Raw genomic sequence first — 20,492 nt, forward strand, 5'->3', positions numbered from 1 at the left:
TCACCAAGGCCCTGTATAAGTGCAGTAAGTCATGCCTACTTCTGAACTCAAATCCTTTTGCAATGAAGGCCAACACACCATTTGCCTTCCTAATTGCCTGTTACACCTGCCTATTTACTTTCATTGACTGGTGTACAAGGACACCCAGATTCCTTTGTACATCCACATTTCCCAATATATCACCATTTAAATAATACTCTGCCTTTCTGTTTCTCACACCGAAGCATATAACTTCACATTTATCCACGTTATACTGCATCTGCCATGTGTTTGCCCACAAACACAGCTTGTCTAAATCTCCCTGAAGTCTCCTTACATCCTCCTCACAATCCCGCCCAGTTTTGTGTCATCAGCAAACTTGGAAATATTGCTTTTGGTTTCCTCATCCAGATCATTTATATATATTGTGAATAGCTGGGGACCAAGCACTGATCCCTGCGGTACGCCACTAATCACCACCTGCCACCCGGAAATAAGGGTCCAGAATAAGGGAGCGTAACCTTAAAATTAGAGTCAGACCATTCAGGGGTGATGTCAGGAAGCACTTCACACAAAGGGGAATGGAAATCTGGAACTCCCCCCACCACCCCCCCCGCATACAAAACTATTGAGGCTGGAGGACATTTGACAATTTTGAAATGGAGATTAATTAATTTTCATTGGATAGGGTTACTAAGGGTTACAGAGCCAATAAAGAAAGATAAAGAGAAGATACAAATCAGCCATGATTTAACTGAATGGCAGAACAAACTCAAGGGGCTGAATGGTCTTCTCCTGTTCCTGGATGCGTTTGGTCAGAGAGGAGGGATTGAGGGAGCTGGCGAGAAGGCAGGTAGCTGGGTTTGGACTCTGGAAAAAAAAAAGGGTCAGGTTGGCTGGGTCCTACTGGCCTTTTCTTATTCCTGAAATTTTTGATCTTAATTAACTTTAAGAAAGGATAGCGCCCTCCTTTACAAGGCAGTTCTCCCCTGTGTAATGAACACAACATTCAATCAGCAATGTCTTCCTGTGTAATGGACTGTGTAGATCACAAAGAAACAATATAAGACACTTAGGGAAAAAGAGGCCTCTGTGGAAATACTGGCAGATGAGAGTGTCTTTCAAACTGACAGGGAAATTTTGTGAAACCTTAGCTACTTGATTGCAAGAGATAAAACCTTGCAGAAAATGGTAGATTGCGCTAATTAAGTAAAAATGCTGTTCTCGGCCTAATACTGTAGACATTTTATATTACTGATCTCTATTATCTCTGAAATCATCCAGTAAAATTTTTAAAAACTATTAACGAGGCCTGTTGAATCACACAATTCAAGTCCAAGTTGTCTGCAGTGTGTCCACACAGACATCTTTCAGGAGTTTTGTGTTTATCAGATGGAGTACTTGTAGTTTTGCCTATCTCAGCTGTTACTCTATTTGGATGTACCCCTGGAGATGCCTTTGTATAACCTCTGTAAGCCCCACCACCACACTCCTGCCATTGGTCATCCAACATGTCCATCGCATGGTGCCCCACCTTCCCATGCCCAATTGGAAAGCGAGTGCTCCTTTGCTACCCAACTGGATGGTGTTTGATTGTTGGACAAGACGACTTTACTTCTCTACGTCTGATAATTTTTATAAGTCAGAAACAATAATGGTTGAAAGAAAATTACAAAAAAAAAACAATTTTTCATTGGCCTCATTCCGAATTTTCTGCTGGGTATTTGCAGTGTCTGGGAGGGTTGGCAACCTTAACAATAACATACAATAAATGATCCACTATGTAACAACCTTCTGCTGGTATCTCAATCTTGATCACCTTATCTGCCTTTTCAACCACCTTCAGGGATCTATGGACATACATGCAAGGTCCCTCTGTTTCTCTACACCTCTCAGTATCCTACCATTTATTGTTTATTCCCAAATGCATTACCTCACATTTTCTGGATTGAACTTTATTTGCCACTGTTCTGCCCACTTGGCTGGTCCATCGATATCTTGCTGCTCTCTATAACTTTCTTCTTGTCAACCAGACAGCCAATTTTTGCATTGCCGGCAAACATCTTAATCATACTCCACTACATTCAAGACCAAATCATTGATATATACCAGAAAAGCAAGGGACCCAGTACTGAGCCCTGCGGAATCCCACTAGAAACAGACTTCCAGTCACAAAAAAACACCAACCGTTACCCCTTGCTTCCCGACTCTGGGCCAATACTGGATCCAACTTGCCACTTTGTCTTGGATCTCATGGGCTTTCACTTTTGTTACCAGTCCGCCATGTGGGGCCATACCAAGAGTCTTACCAAAATCCATATAGACTATATGAAATGCACTACCCTCATTACCTTTTCAAAAAAAAAGTTTCTCCTGTATTCCCTATTGGGTTTATTAGTGACCATCTTATATTTATGGCCCCCAGTTTTGGTTTCCCTCAAGTGGAAACATCCTTTCTCTACCAAACCCCATCTTTTTTTTTAAGATCTCTACCAGGTCACCTCTCAGTTTTCTACTTTCTAGAGAAAAGAGCCCCAGCCTGTTCAGTCTCTCTAGGTAGTAATAATCTCTGGAACCAGCCTTGCAAAATTTTTTTGCACCTTCCCCAGTGCCTCAATATCCTTTTTATAATATGGAGATCAGAACTGTGCTCAGTCCCCCAGGTGAGGTACTTCAAATGTTGGCATGGGTGTTTAATTGCTTTCTGAGGGTGGTAGAAATTTTTTTTCAGATTTCTTCTCATGACAGCTGTAGCTTTCTTTAAGGATTAAATGAATTGAGAAAAGTCAGTGACAGCACAGATTGTACATGGAATACTGCACATTATTCTGGTTACAATGCTCCTAAATAGAACACGCATACATTGATGATAATCAACAGGAAAGGAACAAGAATGATTCGAAGTGTACAGGAGATGAGCTATGAGGAAAGATTAGAGAAGATTAAACTCTGTGGCTGAGAGAAAAGGAAGTTAAAGAGTCTTACCAAGGTATACAAAAGAATAAATGGTGTACAGATAAGGTGAATCCAGAATATTATTTCCACATAAGTCAAGCCAGAGGGACAAGACAATATAAATTTAAATTAGTGAAAAATTAAATTTATATCCAGTTTGCCCATCACCCCATTGCTCATCGATCTACATTGGCTCCCACTTCTCAAACACCTCAAATTTAAAATTCTCACCTTTCTGTTCCATGACTTCCCCTGTTTCATTCTGTCTCTCCCTCCAGCCTTAAAATCCTCCAAATCTCTGCATTCCCCCAACTTTGGCTTTAGTGTATCTTCCATTTCCTTAGTTCCAATATTGTTGGCTGTGCCATTATCCATCTAGGCTCCAAGCACTGGAATTCACTTTCTCACCTCATTTAAAATCTACCATAAAATCCACACCTCTGACCAAGATTCCGAATATTGCTTCCTTTGGCTTGACCTTTATCTCTGCCTCATTAAGCTTCTGTGCAGTGCCTTGGGACAATTTTCTTGTTCAAGGCGCTTTATAAATGCTAGCTGTCATTGTAACCAGATTTCAGGAAAACTTTTTTCACTCAAAGGACAACAAGACATGGAGGATAATAGTAACATTCGGGATACTTGTTGGTAAGGTAGTGGAATTTAAGGGGGTGATTGGCTGAATAGCTTCTCCTCGACTTCATGCTTACTAATATTCTGATATGGCAAAGGGTGAGTACAATGGACTGAGTTATATTTTCTCATTCTCTCTTGTATCTATACGCTCTACAAAGAGCAACAGCTTGCTCGGTGCTGAACTTTGAGAATCTGTGCACTGAGACTGAGCTTAAACTGTTCTTCAGACATTTCACAGGTATCCTGAGAATGAAAACTTTCACCCTATCACTCTCAGCTGGATATAAACAGGTCCTGGGGGTAAAACAGTAAAAACCAACTCCTTCATTTGACTATTCAGTATGTTCACCAGAAGGAAAAAAAAAAATATGCATTTTCTAAGTTCCAAGAAGGTCGCAAGGAGAAAATATTAAAGAGAGAGAGCGAATTTTTTTTTCTGTACCTCTGCGCTTTTTCTCCAAATAACCCTGCTTCATAATGCTGGGCAGGTCCTGAGCTGCGATGTTTGCGATATCTCCACATTGCACTAATGTAAAACAGAACAGAGGCAGAAAAATCAATAGTTTGCTCCTATGTAACAAAATTAGAATCACAGTCTTAGCAGAGGGAAAATTTTAACATAAATGTCTTCTTAGGAACGATGAGTGAAATATTAACCACTAGAAACCGGAGGGTTGGAGGTCAGATGCGATGCTAAAATTTAAAAATCTCAAACTCAAATCAAACTCACCTACTCCTGGTTTTAAAGAAGGTGGGGGAAGGGGGAACGTAGGGATGTTGGGGCAGGCTCCCAAGATGCAGGTCACTCACTTAGATATTTTAATGAGGCTCTGGAGATCTTTTGTTGCAGAAGGTAATGCCTCTGGCTTGAAGCCAGAAGCTCCAGGCTCAATTCCCACTCCAGGGCTTGCTAGCCATGCAAGGAGCTTTCATGACGTGCCAAACAGGTTGATAACCAACTTACTAATCCTTTCACTATGCCCATGGCAAGCAGTAAGAGCAGAAGTGATTCTTTATCAGTCATTATCAAAAACATGCTTTGCCAGCATCTCAGTATACAACAAAAATCCTTCATGGAAAAGACATGAAGAGGGCTACATATACTGGATGAACACAGCTGAAAAAGAATGAGGCTCTTAAGACAGAGAGGAGGTGGAGGAAAGGTAAGAGGAGGGAGGAGAGGAGGGGGAGGGGAAGGGGGAAGGCAGATGGGGATGACGACAGGAGCAGATTTGATTATGATAGATTCAATGTTGACTGTCTATTTAAGCCAACATTTCAATATCCACTTTGGCGAGGTAATGCAGATTTTCAGGTGTCTAGATAACTGTACTCATGTTGGAGTCAATCTTCCAGAGAGGACTAATAAGGGGTACAAACTGGGGAGGGGGAAAAGACTGAGGAGTAAGGAAAAACAACAGGGGGAGGGGGGATGTCATCTCCCGACTGAAGCTACTTCAGAGGAGCACCTTTGTAGGCTGACAGGCGGCCTTCCTGGTGTATGGCTCATGGGAGACGGGAAAAGAGAACAATAAATACACATTAAGAAAAACAATAGACAGCACTGAAAACTTAATGACTTCGAACATTATATTGAACACTGACATATGCAAAGAGCAATGACCTTTTAATATCCTATAATATGTTCAGAGACTCCCTGGGTATCTGCACAGCCGCTTTCATTGTTTAGCTTTTATTCCACAAGATCTAAGGAGTAATGAGATCCTGTTCACCACTTCCTTGTAAAGGTCCACCTGCAGAAATGGGATAAGGAGATTCCTCTAACCTTGAACAATCAGGTCGGATCCTGCAATGTGTTTCGCTATGTTCATGCTCTTATCCTGGAGAGAATGGTGTAAAGTTGTGGAAAGTTTCACAGTTTCATGAACAATCTGTCACTTGGCCTTTGGCTGGTGTAAAGATGCTAATCTGGGGCCAGTCCTCTATGGCAGTAGGGGTTTTATAGACTCCCAGAACCTGTACAATAAGTGGTGAAGGAGAGCTACCCTCAGTTGCTGGACATGAGCATCTCACTGGATGTCAATCCCAGATTTCCAAGCCAGAGGCCTGGTCTCCATTCTCTGAGGTCGTGTGGGATGGGATTCTAACCCTGCATCTTCTAACCCAGAGGCAGGAATGCTCCCACTGAACTAAGGGCTCAGTCCATTCCCCAGATAAGAGAGGAATAAGCAAAGAACATTTATCAAGAATGTATTGTTTTTGACTCAAACTCAGGATGCTCTACGCCAGCCCACTTCAGAGACTGGGGCACAAAAATCTAGGCTGACCGTCCAGTGCAGTACTGAGGGAATGCTGCGCTGTCAGAGATGGCAGCTTTAACTTGAGAGGTCTATCCTCTCATGTGGATATAAAAGACCCCACAGCTGCTATTTCGAAGAAGAGCAGGGGAATTCTCCATGGTGTCTTCATCAATACTTATCCCTCAATCAGCATCACACCAAAAAAAAAAATTACCTGGTCGTTATCACACAGTTGTTTGTGGGAGCTTGCTGTGTGCAAATCGGCTGCCACATTTCCCATAATACATCAGTGGCTTGACTTCAAAAAGTACTGAATTGCCTTTAAAGCATTTTGGGATGTCTTGAAATTGCAAAAGGTGCTATGGAAATGCTGGTCTTTTTGAGGGGTTTGAGGCAGAAGACCTGACATACACACAAATCACAATGAGTAGATTCCCAAGAATTCAGAATATTTCAGAATCATTGACATGCCCAGTAAAAGTGTGTCATATTCATAATTTTAAACAAGGACTGGATACAGTATAGAATTTTCTGGAACTGCCTTTTCTTTTAAAAATGAATATTAAAAGGCTAAGATGATTGCTGAGGTGACTTTTGCTATTTCTTCACAGACAACTTCAAGTCTCTGGAAAGTTGCTTATTGAATGACCATAGGTAGGGTGCCCCCTTTGAATGGACATACCAAGGCAATACCATTTATGGAATTCACACCACCTATTGTTTGTGAACTCAGCCAAAACTCAAATTCTATGACCTCTTAGACTCCCTGTTTCCGAGCTCAAAACTTAACAAGGAGAGCTGCAGCGAAACCAGCTCATCATAAGTAAATGTAAATGGCCACCACCCACCCCCCATTGTGTAGCAATGGCTTCGAACTTCAAATCATTCTGGGTGGAAAATAGAATTATTGATCAGGTGGTCACCTGATCGAAACTGACTTTAGATAAATCTTAAATGCTCCATGCACCAGGGAGAATCCTGCAAGGTCCTGAAGGCAAAGTAGTAAGAAACAGCAGCAAAGGCAGCAACATCAATGCCTTAAAACTGGAGACTGCAACATCGTAAGGTAGCCAAACCTGTTCCTTTTCAGGTTCTCCAGAAAACTAACCTCCTACTAATGAAACTACAAACAGCTAACTTTGTGACCTGCTGATAAATCCCCCTCTTCGATGGAATCCTGTAATGACTTTGGTATACGACTTTTGTTATTGAATTCATCTAGGCTATACTTCAGGAGTGGGAAAGAACCTTTCTTCACCAAGCCTGCACCGAGGCAAGCCCATCACACGATTTACAAACTATTCCTTTGTTTGTAACTTGTAAGAGTGTACTAAACTCATTAACTCGATTTTCCTTGCGTGTGTGTGTCTGGTGCTTGAGTGACATGGCATTGGATTTTTAGGGTGAACATGTGAATGAATATTTCTCTTTATTTAAACCCAAGAAAAGCTTACTGGCTATTCAGATTGATCACACACTCAGGGGTTAAGAAACACCCACATCTTCCTTTTCAACAACACACTGATTACAGACAGTAAGGGAAGGGGACTCATACCTTCCTGTAACAATCATTTTCACTTTTTTCTTCTTAAAAGACAGAGGCACCTTTAAGTTAAATATTTATCAAAGCACTGGAACTTGAGATGGAAAATTGAGCTCACTTACTGTGCCCAGAGAATTCTCGAATATTTTCCAGTAAACAGAATAATTTCCTTCACTCGTTCAATAAAAGAACATAACAAAGAACCAAAAAATTTCATTATGTAAAAATCTCAGTGTGAGATTTTGTAGTAAAAAGCATATTTTTAAAATTAATTCTCTTATATAAGCTTCCCTGGCTAGGCCAGCATTTATTGCTCTTGAGAAGGTGGTGGTGAGCTGCCTTCTTGAACCGCTGCTGTCTATGTGCTGTAGGTACACCCACAGTGCTGTTAGGGAGGGAGTTCCAGGATTTTGAACCGACAGTGAAAGAACAGCAACATAGGCGGCTTGGAGTGGAACTTGCAGCGGTGGTGCTCCCATACATTCAGGCTTGGGCAGTTAAGTAGCAAGTAACATTTATCATAGAGTCATAGAGGTATACAGAACAGAAACAGGCCCTTCGGCCTATCGTGTCCATGCTGGCCATTAAGCACATCTCTATTCTCATCCCTTTTTCCAGCACTTGGCATTTGTGTCACACAAGTGTCAGGCAGTGATCATCTCCAAAGAGAGAATCTAACCACCTCCCTTTAACAATCAATGGCATCACTGTCGCTGAATTCCTCACTATAAATATCCTGGGTGTTACCATTGACCTGGGAACTTTGTGGTGAGTAACTCACCCCCTGACTCCCCCCCAAAGCCAGTCCACCATCCACAAGGCACAAGTTAGGAGTGTGATGGAATGCTCCCCACTTGCCTGGATGAGTGTAGTTCAAACAACACTCAAGTAGCTTGACACCATCCAGGACAAAACAGCCCACTTGATTGGCACCACATCCAGAAATATTCACTCCCTCCAGCACTGACGCACAGTAACAGCAGTGTGAACCATCTACAAGATGCACTGCAGGAATTCACCAAGGTTCCTTCAACAGCACCTTCCAAACCTCAATCTTTACCATCTAGAAGGACAAGATACTTAGGAACACGACTTGGAAGTTCCCCTCCAAGCCACTCACCATCCTGATTTAGAAATATAGAAATATATTGCTGGTCCCTCACTGTCGCTGGATCAAAATCCTGGAACTCCCTTTCTAACAGCAAAGTGGGTGTACCTACACCACATGGACTGCAGCGGTTCAGGAAGGCAGCTCACCACTTCAAGGAATTTTTAATTTATCCTAGTCTTGTTATTGATGCTCAAATCCCATGAATGCACAAAGAAAATGTTAAAACCCTGAACTTTGCCAAGATGGCTGACCTCAGCCCAGAGGGCTGCAGCTACGGCTGGCCTCTTTGGAGTGGCTGGTAGACCAAAAGAAAACGTGCCGGATTGTTATTTTGCTGGAATATGCAATTGCATATCTACAAAATGAAATCAAGATTGTTTTTGCTTTCTACAAAGCATCCCGCAGTCAAATAGCCCCTCTGGCACTCATTATCAAAGCTGGTCTGTGATGAATGGCCATTTTGGACCGAGCACCAGGAATGCAGACACCAACAAAACTGTGTCAGGGCAAGGAGTGGGGGCATTCTAGAGAGGAGACGACAAAAGGGGGCTTGTAGGAGACAACAATTCTCTTTAAGCTTTATTTATCTACTCCCACACGTGCTGGAATTGGCCGTTTGCAAATAAGATAAATAAAGACACAGGCCAGCGAGCACACATTTGCACGTCGAGTTAACATGCTGAAATTCATATTAGAATTATGCTGCAACTTTCTTATGCAAGAGCGGTTTTTTTCTGGTGAGGCTCATTAAACTTCTATTTATTCGTCAGACGATGCGCAGAGAGTCACATATATATATAAAAAAAAAGCAGGAGGAAGTCGTGTTGGGATGAAAGCTCTTCCTGAGCACGCCCGTACATCTGAGCAACTGGGGAGAGACGAGCGCAAATTACCAGGGCAGCAATAATCTCACCCCTCACTCACTCCAGATGCAATAAATATATTTCTTTTCTTTCAAATTTCGCTCTCAGTGCAACAACTCACACACAATATCCTGCCCAGGGCCTGGAAGGAAATATTCCCTTCGCCCTCCTGATGTGGCGCACATCAATATGCATGGTTTAAACAGAATTGAATTACCCGGGGAGCTGCATTGTTCCGTGCGCGTTGCTTCAGCGGTTAATTTCATTGCGCGCACACTCGCTGAGTTACAGAAGCAGGGCTGAGATTCCCTGTGATTCTCATACAACCTCGAGTGCATAAATCATTGAGCGCAGGCTGGTAATTCAATGAAATAAGCCACGGAATTGAAAGCTTCATCTGGTCCATTAAAAGATCAATTAAGGTCCTGCAAACCCTGCAGACACTAACAGCATTTTTCCTCTTTCTCCGCATTTAATTTATCTGATTGGCCCTTTTGTTATGTGCAGGTTAATGATGCGAGCAAAACGTTGCATTGAAGCCCACATGCACACCCAGTTAGTTATTTCTTTAATATTACTGCTTTTTATTATTATTTTTGTTTTAAAACCCCTTCCTCTCTCACTAAACAGCTGGCTGTCTAATCCACACTAGCATGAGCTACTACACAGCAGCAATCACATAGGGTTATATAATATACAGACATGGCTGCTGTGATTAACATAAAAGCTGGGCAGCTGCACTCAGACCAACAATTTCTTGCCAGCTTCCAAACATATTTCATTTAATTCCCTCGTTGTCTTCTCCCCTCCTGTCCTGGAGCCCACTGACTCCAACTTGGAGTATAAACTCCTTGGGTACCAGCTGCCCTGACTCATGCCTGTGGCCATTCTACACCGGCAGCTCTAGCCAGCCAGCTTCTTTAACAGCAATCTGTCAGTAAGCAACACACTTTCACCTCTGAGTCAGAAGGTTGAGCGTTTGGGTCCCACTCCGGAGACTTGAGCACAAAATCCCAGCTGACACACCCAGTGCAGTGCTGAGGTAGTGCTGCACTGTCAGAGGCCCTGTCTGCCCTCTCAGTTTAATGTCAAAATGCCATTCCACTAGTTCGAAGAGGAGCAGGGGAGTTCTTCCTACTGTCTCAGCCAATATTTATCTCTCAACCTTACAAAGAAACAGATTATCTGCTCATGCTGTTTGCAGAATGTTGTGTGTAAATTGGCAGCCATGTTTGCTAAAACAGTGACCACGCTTACAAAAAGTACTTCATTGGTTGTAAGATGTTTTAGGACATGCTGAGATCATGGAGGGTGCTATATAAATGCAAGTCTTACTTTACAAGGCCAAATCAGACACAACCCGTCCTGCTCACAGTCACTCGGGTATACTTTCTTCAGTGTTGCTGCTCCTGTACACCATCCAGCAACCCTGCTGGTTATTGTCCTCCTTGAGCCATGCCCCACAATGGCAGTGAGACCAATGGCAGCATCTCCACAGTCACCTTGTTGGAGATCAACTAACCCAGCCACAAACGCCACTGAGCCAACGTGGAATCTCCCTGCTGTCTGTGACTCAGTACGATCTGAAGCTGTGCACTTACTCACTGATCCTTTCGGGATTTCAGGAATGCATGACACATAAGTGTGTTCATCAACTCAGCAAGACGCTTCAAACAACACACATGTGGAAGAATATTGGAGTGGACAGTGGAATAATTTGCTAATAAGTCAATCACACTTTGCCATATTCTTCTGGTTATTGTATATACTAATTGGGTTTTAATTAATTGGGCAATTCTTGTGATCATAATGATGAAGGATGTTAGTGCATTTTGGTACCACTGCCACACACTCAGAGATCAAGCAAAGAGCAGTAAAGTAAAGCTTCCATCAATGCTGCTCTATCAATGTGCTGGAACTCCAATCTCAGAGAGGGACTCCTATACTGCATCAACGGAGCATGTACCTCAGCTGGTCTGTGCACTGTCCGAGGGAGATGGGGAAATAGAACTAGAGTGGGAGCAGTTTAAATCTTCACAGCAGTCACTTGAAGAACTGGATTGAAACTGTCAAACTCATTTCATGCAGGATCCTTATCAGCATCACAGAGGACACTTTCATTCAGCCAGTATAGGCTGTATTTGAAGGATATTGCTCAGGTACGTGCTTTAAACTGATTAAAAACTTTAGGTAGGCAAAATTCTATTTAATTTGAAAACATTATTGAAATAAATTATAATTACAGGACAAGATGCCAACTAACAGAATATTCTCTCTGGGGGAGAGGGCCAAGGGAGCATCTTTGTCTGCTATTTGTAGCAAAATTGTAAATAAAATTTGCATTAATATAGCACCTTTCATGAACTCAGGACATCCCAAATTTACTCTTTGATCAAGCTTCTGGTCACCTGTCCAGACACCTCATGTGGCTCAGTCTCAAACATTGTTTAATTTACAACCCTCAGAAGCATCTTGGGATGTTTTACTACCTTAAAGGTGCTGTTGTTGACAATCAATGAAGTACTTGTTGAAGTGTAGTCACTGTTGCAACACAGCCTCCGAGTTCCCTGCAGTGATTATGCATTGTTTCAATATGCTCCCTCCCCGCCCAGCTCTCAATAACTAAACAAAATGTACACAATATTTACACTGGATTTTAAACTAAATCCATCAGCTTGATTTAAAAATCCAGCCTACATAATCATTCATAGATCTCTGAAGGCTGAGGGGCATGTTAGTGGGGTGGTGAAAAAGGCATATGGGACACTTGCCTTTATCAATCCAGGCACAGATTACATAGGAGGGCGGACATGTTGGAGTTGTGTAGAGCCTTGGTGAGGCCACAGCTGGAGTACTGTGTGCAGTTCTGGTCGCCACATTATAGGAAGGATGTGATTGCACTGGAGGGGGTGCAGAGGAGATTCACCAGGATGTTGCCTGGGATGAAACATTTAAGTTATGAAGAGAGGTTGGATAGACTTGGGTTGTTTTCATTGCAGCAGAGAAGACTGAGGGGCGACCTGATCGAGGTGTACAAGATTATGAGGGGCATGGACAGATGGATAGGGAGCAGCTGTTCCCCTTAGTTGAAGGGTCAGTCACAAGGGGACATAAGTTCAAGGTGAGGGGCAGGAGGTTTAGGGGGGATGTGAGAAAAAACTTTTTTACCCAGAGGGTGGTGACGGTCTGGAATGCACTGCCTGGGAGGGTGGTGGAGGCGGGTTGCCTCACATCCTTTAAAAAGTATCTGGATAAGCACTTGGCACCTCATAACATTCAAGACTATGGGCCAAGCGATGGTAAATGGGATTAGGTGGGTAGGTCAGGTGCAGACTTGATTGGCTGAAGGACCTCTTCCGCACTGTGAGATTCTGTGATTCCTGGAATCTCTGAACCAAGAGAATCATTGAGTTCAAATCAATTGCTCTGATCTGGCAACAGCTCGAACATTTTTTAAAAGTCGCCAAAATATTAAGTTGCTGAAATTGATGCTAAAAATTGCCAGAAAATCCACAAAACAATAAATAAAATTGCCATGAATCAACGAGCCATGGGCTGGGAGGGGTATTCCTCCTAGTTATGGGGATATTCATCTGATCTGCAGCCTGGTAAATATGGGAGAAGTTTAAAATAAGAGTGTGTTTTTATTATGAAAGGTTTTGGTGGATGAAGGGTCGTTGCTTAATTGCAAAAAAGAGGAGCAAGTTTCACTGGGTCACAGAAATCTCAGTACCGACTGACTGTACATCATCCACCAGGAGCTTCTCACACAGACAAAAAACAAAATACTGCGGATGCTGGAAATCTGAAATATAAACAAGAAATGCTGGAAAAACTCAGCAGCTCAGGCAGCATCTGCAGAGGGCAACAGAGTTAACGTTTCAGGGTGATGACCTTATACCAGAAGGCTCAAATTAAAGGTCAATGATCTGAGACATTAACTCTTTCTCTCCACAGATGCTTTCTGACCTGCTGAGTTTTTCCAGCATTTTTTGTTTTCCTTATTGCTTCTCACTCTGATCCTGTTCCCTGCTCCTTTTGCGTCGCTTGCCATGCTTTCTTGCTCAACTTCTGACCACAGGAACTCGGGATGTCACATTGAGGGCTGCCAACTCCAGTCTGACATATTCCTGGAGGTGTGGTCACGTGACCTCCTCCATCAAACCGCCCGCACCTCTACCCTCCTGCCGTTGGCCACCTGACCCATCCATTGCCGTTCCACTTTCTTGTGGGTGATTACAAACAAACCCTTCATTACCTGATTGGTTTAACCAATCTTTTCTTTCCCATCTCCCATATTGCTAGAACAAATAAAGAGGAACGTTTAAACAAAATTTTTTTAAAAATTATTTTTCATGCCACTCTAATTGACATTTTTTTAAATCATGGAAGGTTTTACTAGAGTAGACACAAGGAGAATGTTTCCTCTTGTGAGAAAAAGCATCACTTCCAGCCTTCAATATAAGATAGTCAACAAGAAATGCAATCGGGAATTTGGAAGAAACTTCTTGACCCAGGGAGTGGTGAGACCGTTAAACTTGCTACCACAAGGAATGATTGAAGTAAATAGTATTGATTCATTAAAGGGGAGCTAGACAAGTATACGAGGGAGAAGGGAAGAGATGGCTACTGTGATAGATTTGTGTGAGAAAAGATGAGAGGATGCTCAAATGGAGCATGGATTAGTTGGGCCAAATGGTCTGTTTCTGTGCTGTATATTCTACGGAATCCTATCTTTGCCCAAAGTTTCTCACTGCGGTGTCCCAGAGATTAATTGCTGGAGACTCCAGGTCAATCCTGGAGGGTTGGAAGTTGTGTGTGTAGGTCTGGCGTGATCATCTTTGTAACTACAAAGAGCAGCTACAGCTCGCTCGCTAACTGAAGCCTAGAACTTCAAACAGGATGAACCGGCCAGTAAGAAATACAAATAAAATTGCCCTGAAATTGCTTTAAAAGGTTGGCTTTCCCAGTCACAGGAGCCTGACATAGTGCAATACCCATAGTTTGGAAGTCCCTGTTCTGAGGTGCTGCCTACACTGGCCCCTTGATTCCCAACTCCAAAAGGGCACAGTGTACTTTCAAATAAACAATAAAAATTCTTCCATGCATCTCCGCAGGGAGCAATTGAAAATATTTTATATTCCTCATCTCCATTCCCCATTTTAAAAAATATGTATATATTCATTTCTCTTCAAATCATTTGCAAACTATCAAACAGCAATGAAAAATCTCAACCAATATGGAGTCACGGTCCATTTAACCAACTGAGTCATTCTTCGCTGAGACAGAAAACAGCAAGGTTAGTAATGTGCTCTGTCTCCGTCTCGGGAGAAATGAATGTAGTGGCTGTGGATCCTCGTTTCCCAGAGTAGTCACAGTCTGTGCACTCACTGAGGGCGAGAATCTCACTCCTCTATTCAGCAGTCTGAGAGCAGGTGCTGCAATTTTACTTGTTATATTTTGCTTCCCTTAAGCATTCTTTGCAGGAACATATAAAATGTAAACAAAATGAACCAGATCTCACTCTCTTGAAAACTCAAATGTTTTCCTCCATCAAAATATTCACTGAATTGAAGAGATTCTATGTTTTCTTCTTGACAAGAGATGGAGATTAAACTTTAACACTTATGGTGATCAATGTCTATGCTGGTGAATAAAACATGTCTCCTTTATCCACATTCATGGATATTAAACACCCAAGGTTTGAGAAATCCAAACTGGATAATAAGTGCAGTTTGAGTTTTAAAAGTGATTTAAAAAACCTCAACAATGTAGGTGTCAGCTGAGTCTCAGAGAGTCGCACTCTCACCTCTGAGTCAGAAGGTCATGGGTTCAAGTCCAGAACTTGAACACAATCTAAGCTGACACTGCAGTCCAGCACCAAGGGAGTGCTGCAGTGTCAGTACTGAGGGATTGGGACATTACTGAGGGAGCGTTGCACTGTTGGATGGGCAGCACTGACTGCAGCAGTCCCTCAGTTGTCTCCTCCAACACTTCAGTGCTGTCTCCATACTGCTCTTCTGACAGTGCAGCACTCCCTCAGTACAGCATTGGAGCATCAGCCTAGATTTTGTGCACAAGTGTCTGGAGTGGGACTTGAGCCCATGATCCTCTTACACAGAAGAGTGCCAGCAACTGAGCCACAGGTGATACACAAGTAGGAGGATCCTGATTTCCCCTCTCCACCCCCACCATTTTCCCAGCCCAAGAACATGAAGTCACTGCAATCCTGCATAGAGCAGATAACACAGCACTGACCTGCGATTAAAACAGAGAGATTTCTGCCCTGTACAGTGCCTGAGCACAAAATCTAAGAGCTTACTGTTGTAACTAATTTGGGATTTGAAATTTGGCTCAAATGTCAAGTAACAGGTTTGAGATGGGTTGCAGGTCTCTGCAAATTAGCATCCAGACACTGCCAACATTTCCCAATTCCTTTGCTGACCTATATTCCATTTGTGAAACACACCAGAATCCAGTGCACAATGTGACCCAGCTAACATTAGCTGCATTTCCATAATTCTAAAACCCCCTCTCCAAATTAAAACATTTGTGTTAATCAGTGCTTGAGTTTTATTGCGAGTTTTATGAATTCAACAATAGCTTTCATTTATATAGCACGTTTAACACAGTAAAATGGCCCAACATGCTTCAAAAGGATGTTATCAAACAAAATTTGGCACCAAGCCACATATGGAGCTATTGGGAAAAGTGACCAAAACTTGGTCTAAAAGGTAGGCTTTAAGGAGTGTCTTAAAGAAGAAAAGAGAGATAGAGAGTTTAGCGAGAGAATTCCAGAGTTTAAGGTCCAAACAACTGAAGGTGAGAACACCAATGGTGGAGCAATTAAAACTGATATTCAAGAGGTCAGACTTGGAGGAGCACAGAGATCTCAGAGGGTTCAAAGGATATTTTAAAACTATTGGATAGCCAATCTCAATGGATTCAGTGCTTAAATACCAACCATTACTTCCAGAGCTACAACACATTAGACTTCACTTGATTCCATTAAGTCACCTCCACACACCCCACCGTGGCTAAATGTAAAACAAAGTACAATAAGTTTTAAAAATTGACATTGTGATATATAGTTTAATCCTTCATATCAAGATAGGATTCAGACATTAATAATGTATCCTACAATAAAATTACACCAATAGTCTACTTATATAGTCTTATATATGGCTACACTTTGACATAAACACCAATGCTGGCTAACACACAGATGAACTGATAAGACAGATATATTGGGACTAGCACTCATAATTCACTAGATCACTCACTCACTCAGAGAAGGAAGCAAGTTCTGGCAACCTAGCCTTCAATTGGCATACTCCCTCTTTTTTTTGAAGAAAGCAATATAAATAGAAGTTACAACACAGACGAGCCAGCTGAATCTGGTCATTTATTGCATTGTTGTTTGTGGGGTCTTGCTGTGCATAAATTGGATCCCATGTTTCTTTCAACAGTGACTACATTCAATAAGTACTTTATTGGCTATAAAACAGTTTTGGACAACCTGAGGTTGTGAAAGGTGATGTATAGAATCATACAATAGTACAATACCGAAGGAGGCCATTTGGCCATTGAGTCTGTGTCTGCATAAATGCAAGTTTTTTTGGTTTTAAAATTTCTTGACAAATTCTCTTCTCTCAGATATGTTGACTACTTGCCTGTGATAAGGGTGTCGGGCACATTCCTGTACCTCACTTAAGTAACCAGGATTTATATGAAGGACCAAAAAAAGAGAGTGGCTATTTGTCTTTAGGGGCATATCAAGGAGTACCATCTCCCCACCTCATCAGAAGCCTACATGTAAAACAACTTGCATTTATATAGCACCTTTAACTCGTGGAGCGATCAGAATCGGCAATCTACAAGAGGCCAGAATTGGAGGAATGCAGAGATCTCGGAGAATTATAGACCTGGTGGAGATTACAGGGATAGGGAGGGGCAAGGCCAAGGAGAAATCTGAAAACAAGGATGGGAATTTTAAAGAGTAGTGATGGGACCCTGCACTTCCTACTTGCATTTGGCTGAACATCCCTTCGAATGCTCTCTCTGCCACAATTGATGTTAGATCAATTGTTAATTTTAAATGTGAAATTGATAGATTTTTGTTAGCCAGAGGTATTTAGAAATATGGAGCAAAGGCGGGTATATGCAGTTAAATCACAGACCAGCCATGATCTCATTGAATAGCGAATTAGGCTTGAGGGGCTAAATGGCCTCTGGCTTTTTTTACGCTCCAATGGTTTTATTGAGCCTAACAATCCACTGATGCCACACTGAACTCATTCCTTCTAAGAGACACCTTTGAGCTTCTCACAGATACACTTCCAGTTTTGCAGAGAGGATAACCTTCAGCATGAAATAAACTGATAATCTCAAGTGTCAATCTCACAGCAAAGATAAATAAAAATATTAAAAGCTACTTTCTTATGAATTATTATTTTGACAGGAATTCTACTTCAGCCCAAGCTGATTTTGAAAACTCCTCTTCACTACACCCAGCAAAGGAAGAATCATCTCAGTTACCTACGATGCATGACTGGAATTAATTGCTTCTCTTAATAAAATGCGTTTAAGCTTTGCTTCTTTATAAATCTGCTGCTCAGGAATCTCAAGGGGCATCTCCTCAAAACCCAGAAATTAATTTGGTTTAAAGATGGATATTAAATTGCTCAAAATGTTTCTTTTGTAATTTGTTTAATATTACCAGTTTGCTTTATTCTCACCTCTGAGACAGGAGGTTGTGGGTTTGGATTCTACTCCAGGGCTTCAGTGTGTAATCTGGGCCTATACAGGAGTCAAAGTGGTAGGTTTGTTAAAGATGCCGAACTGAACGGAGGGAGTACAGAATTGCCCAAGTTGCAGAATTACAAATGGAAATTGTTTTCACTTTTTGAACTCAATGCTGGTATTAAAACACTTCCAAGGCAGGCACAACAGAGGATTAGATACAGTCAAACTCCCTCTACATATATCTAACCCCGTGCTGTACCTGCCCTGGGAGTGTTTGTTAGGGACAGAGTAAAGCTCCCACTACGCTGTCCCCATCAATATATGTCAACAATGAGCAGGGAAGTCAACTATAGCAAAATGATATCTCCCATTCTGCATGCTGACTGTTCTAATTGACATTGCCCATTATTTCTATAAACCACTTTGCACCACCTCCCACCAGTGTTTCCAAATCTCAAATCAATCCCTTCTCTCTTAGCTCAGCTCACAGGGTAGCACCGTCGCCTCTGACTTATCGATTAACCCTACACATCCTGCTTCAGGGATGGAGTGCACAAAGCTGCACTGAGGGAGCATTGTACTGTGCATGGGGTTATCCTTCCTGACATCGGAACAGAAATACCTGCACCCAACAAAAATCTCTCTCTACAAAAGCAAAATACCGCAAAATACCACAAATATGAAATCTGATGAAAGGTCACTGAGCTGAAACGTCAACTCGGTTTCTCTCTCCACAGATGCTGTCAGGCTTGCTGAGTTTTTCCAGCACTTTCTGTTTTAAAAATCATTTTATCTATCTATCTCCATTCTTGAATTTCCAGCTTTTTAGGGTGAGGGAGTTCTAGATTTCCACTGCCCTGTGTGAGGAAGTGCTTCCTGACATCACCTCTGAACAGCCTGGCTCTCGTTTTAAGGTTCCCTCCTCTCATTTAGGACTTGCCCACCCCACACCCCCACCCCTATATCAATCTATGCTGCCCCCCCTCCAAGCCAATATATCCTTCCTGAGATGCGATGCGCATGTTCTAAATTATAGTCGAAGCTGAGTTTCATAAAACCGTATCTCACTTTAGGTGATACCCGATGGCTCCAGTGGCCCAGATTTTCAGAAACTATAACGATTTTTGAAGAGCAGGCGAGTTTGCCCAGTGTCCTGGCCAAACCTTTCCCCGTATTGAGTATCATCAAAAACACAGTTCAACCTGCCTGTTTTCTCATTGCCATTTGTTGCTGTGCACATACAGTTGTCATATATAGACATACATACACACATAGAGTTGTCATATATACCTGCATGACAAGAAGTGGGTAGACGGGAAAGTCGGCATTATTCCCACTGGGCAGCATGGGGGGGAACACATTCAATCTGCTTTTCAGATCATTAATTATGCATCCGCGAGGAGTTCTGCGAATCTCATGGCAGGGCCAGCAGAAAGTTGTCCCCCCCACCATTACCTCATGGGGTCGAAGGTCCTGGCACCATATTTAAAGGGCACCCATTCGGCCTCACTCACTGCAGGCCAGGCGGTCCACATTTCTCTTCCTCCACAGTCCTTGTGGCTGCAGCTGGGAGACGTGAGCAACCACATCCCGGGACATACGAGAGCGTCTCTGGCACTGCCTCTCCTTCATCTCTAGATGAGAGCACTGCCAGTGATACACTCATGGTCAGGCCAATGCTCACCGTTGTTGTGTGGTCCATGTTCACCAGCACTTTGACCTTGTAGAGGCCCCACTGCCTCTGATTGTTCAGGCCTTTGCTGCTCATGGCCCTGTGTCAAACAGAAGGAGGTTCTCCTCATCTGGATGAGAACCATTACCAAGGCAGGGTTGCCTGCAGCCTGAATTATCGACATCTCAGTGGATGTGTGACTGAACTGATGTGATACATTTAGTGAGCACATCCTTTACAGGTTTCCCTCCATCTCAAAGCCAACAGGCAAGTGCTAAGCACTTGCCTGGCCTCTGTCTACAGATGGCATTTCCACCCCACCCCTCCCAGATGAAGGACACCCTGGAGGACCAGAGATGGGTGTTCCTCCTGTTCATACATGACTGCACATGGACACAATGCTGTTTGAGCAGGGTAATGAGAGCCATTGCAAGAACCCTCCCTCTGACACTATTCCTTTTGCCTCCACTACCCTTGAGACACTATAGAGAGACTAGTGCCTTGGCAGCATAGAAAGAAGCAGCACACGAACCCTTGTCAGCCATGACCATTCACCCAGGAGATTGGAGATTTGGAGTCGGGAGTTGGTTGCCGTTCACTAGCCGTGCCCCTTGGAGACACCCACCTCCCTCCCTCCCTTCATCACTGCCTCTGACTGCAGCCAATGGCAAATGGCACAGAATGAACGGCAGCTCCACACCTTGCTGGGATCTTGAAGTTATGCGGCCCA

General features: G+C 42.7%; 1 protein-coding gene across 3 annotated transcripts in view; it reads right to left on the reverse strand.

Moving 5' to 3' along the window:
- The window catches only part of LOC121269082 (src kinase-associated phosphoprotein 1-like), a 369,549-nt gene that overhangs the window by 142,533 nt on the left and 206,524 nt on the right, over positions 1-20,492 (reverse strand). For all 3 annotated transcript variants that reach the window (XM_041173528.1, XM_041173527.1, XM_041173530.1), the window contains one exon: positions 4,010-4,093. In XM_041173528.1, the coding sequence (XP_041029462.1) occupies positions 4,010-4,093 (84 nt within the window). The remainder of the gene's footprint in view (positions 1-4,009; positions 4,094-20,492) is intronic.

Source organism: Carcharodon carcharias, chromosome 23 (assembly GCF_017639515.1).
Source record: "Carcharodon carcharias isolate sCarCar2 chromosome 23, sCarCar2.pri, whole genome shotgun sequence".
NCBI classification, from domain to species: domain Eukaryota; kingdom Metazoa; phylum Chordata; class Chondrichthyes; order Lamniformes; family Lamnidae; genus Carcharodon; species Carcharodon carcharias.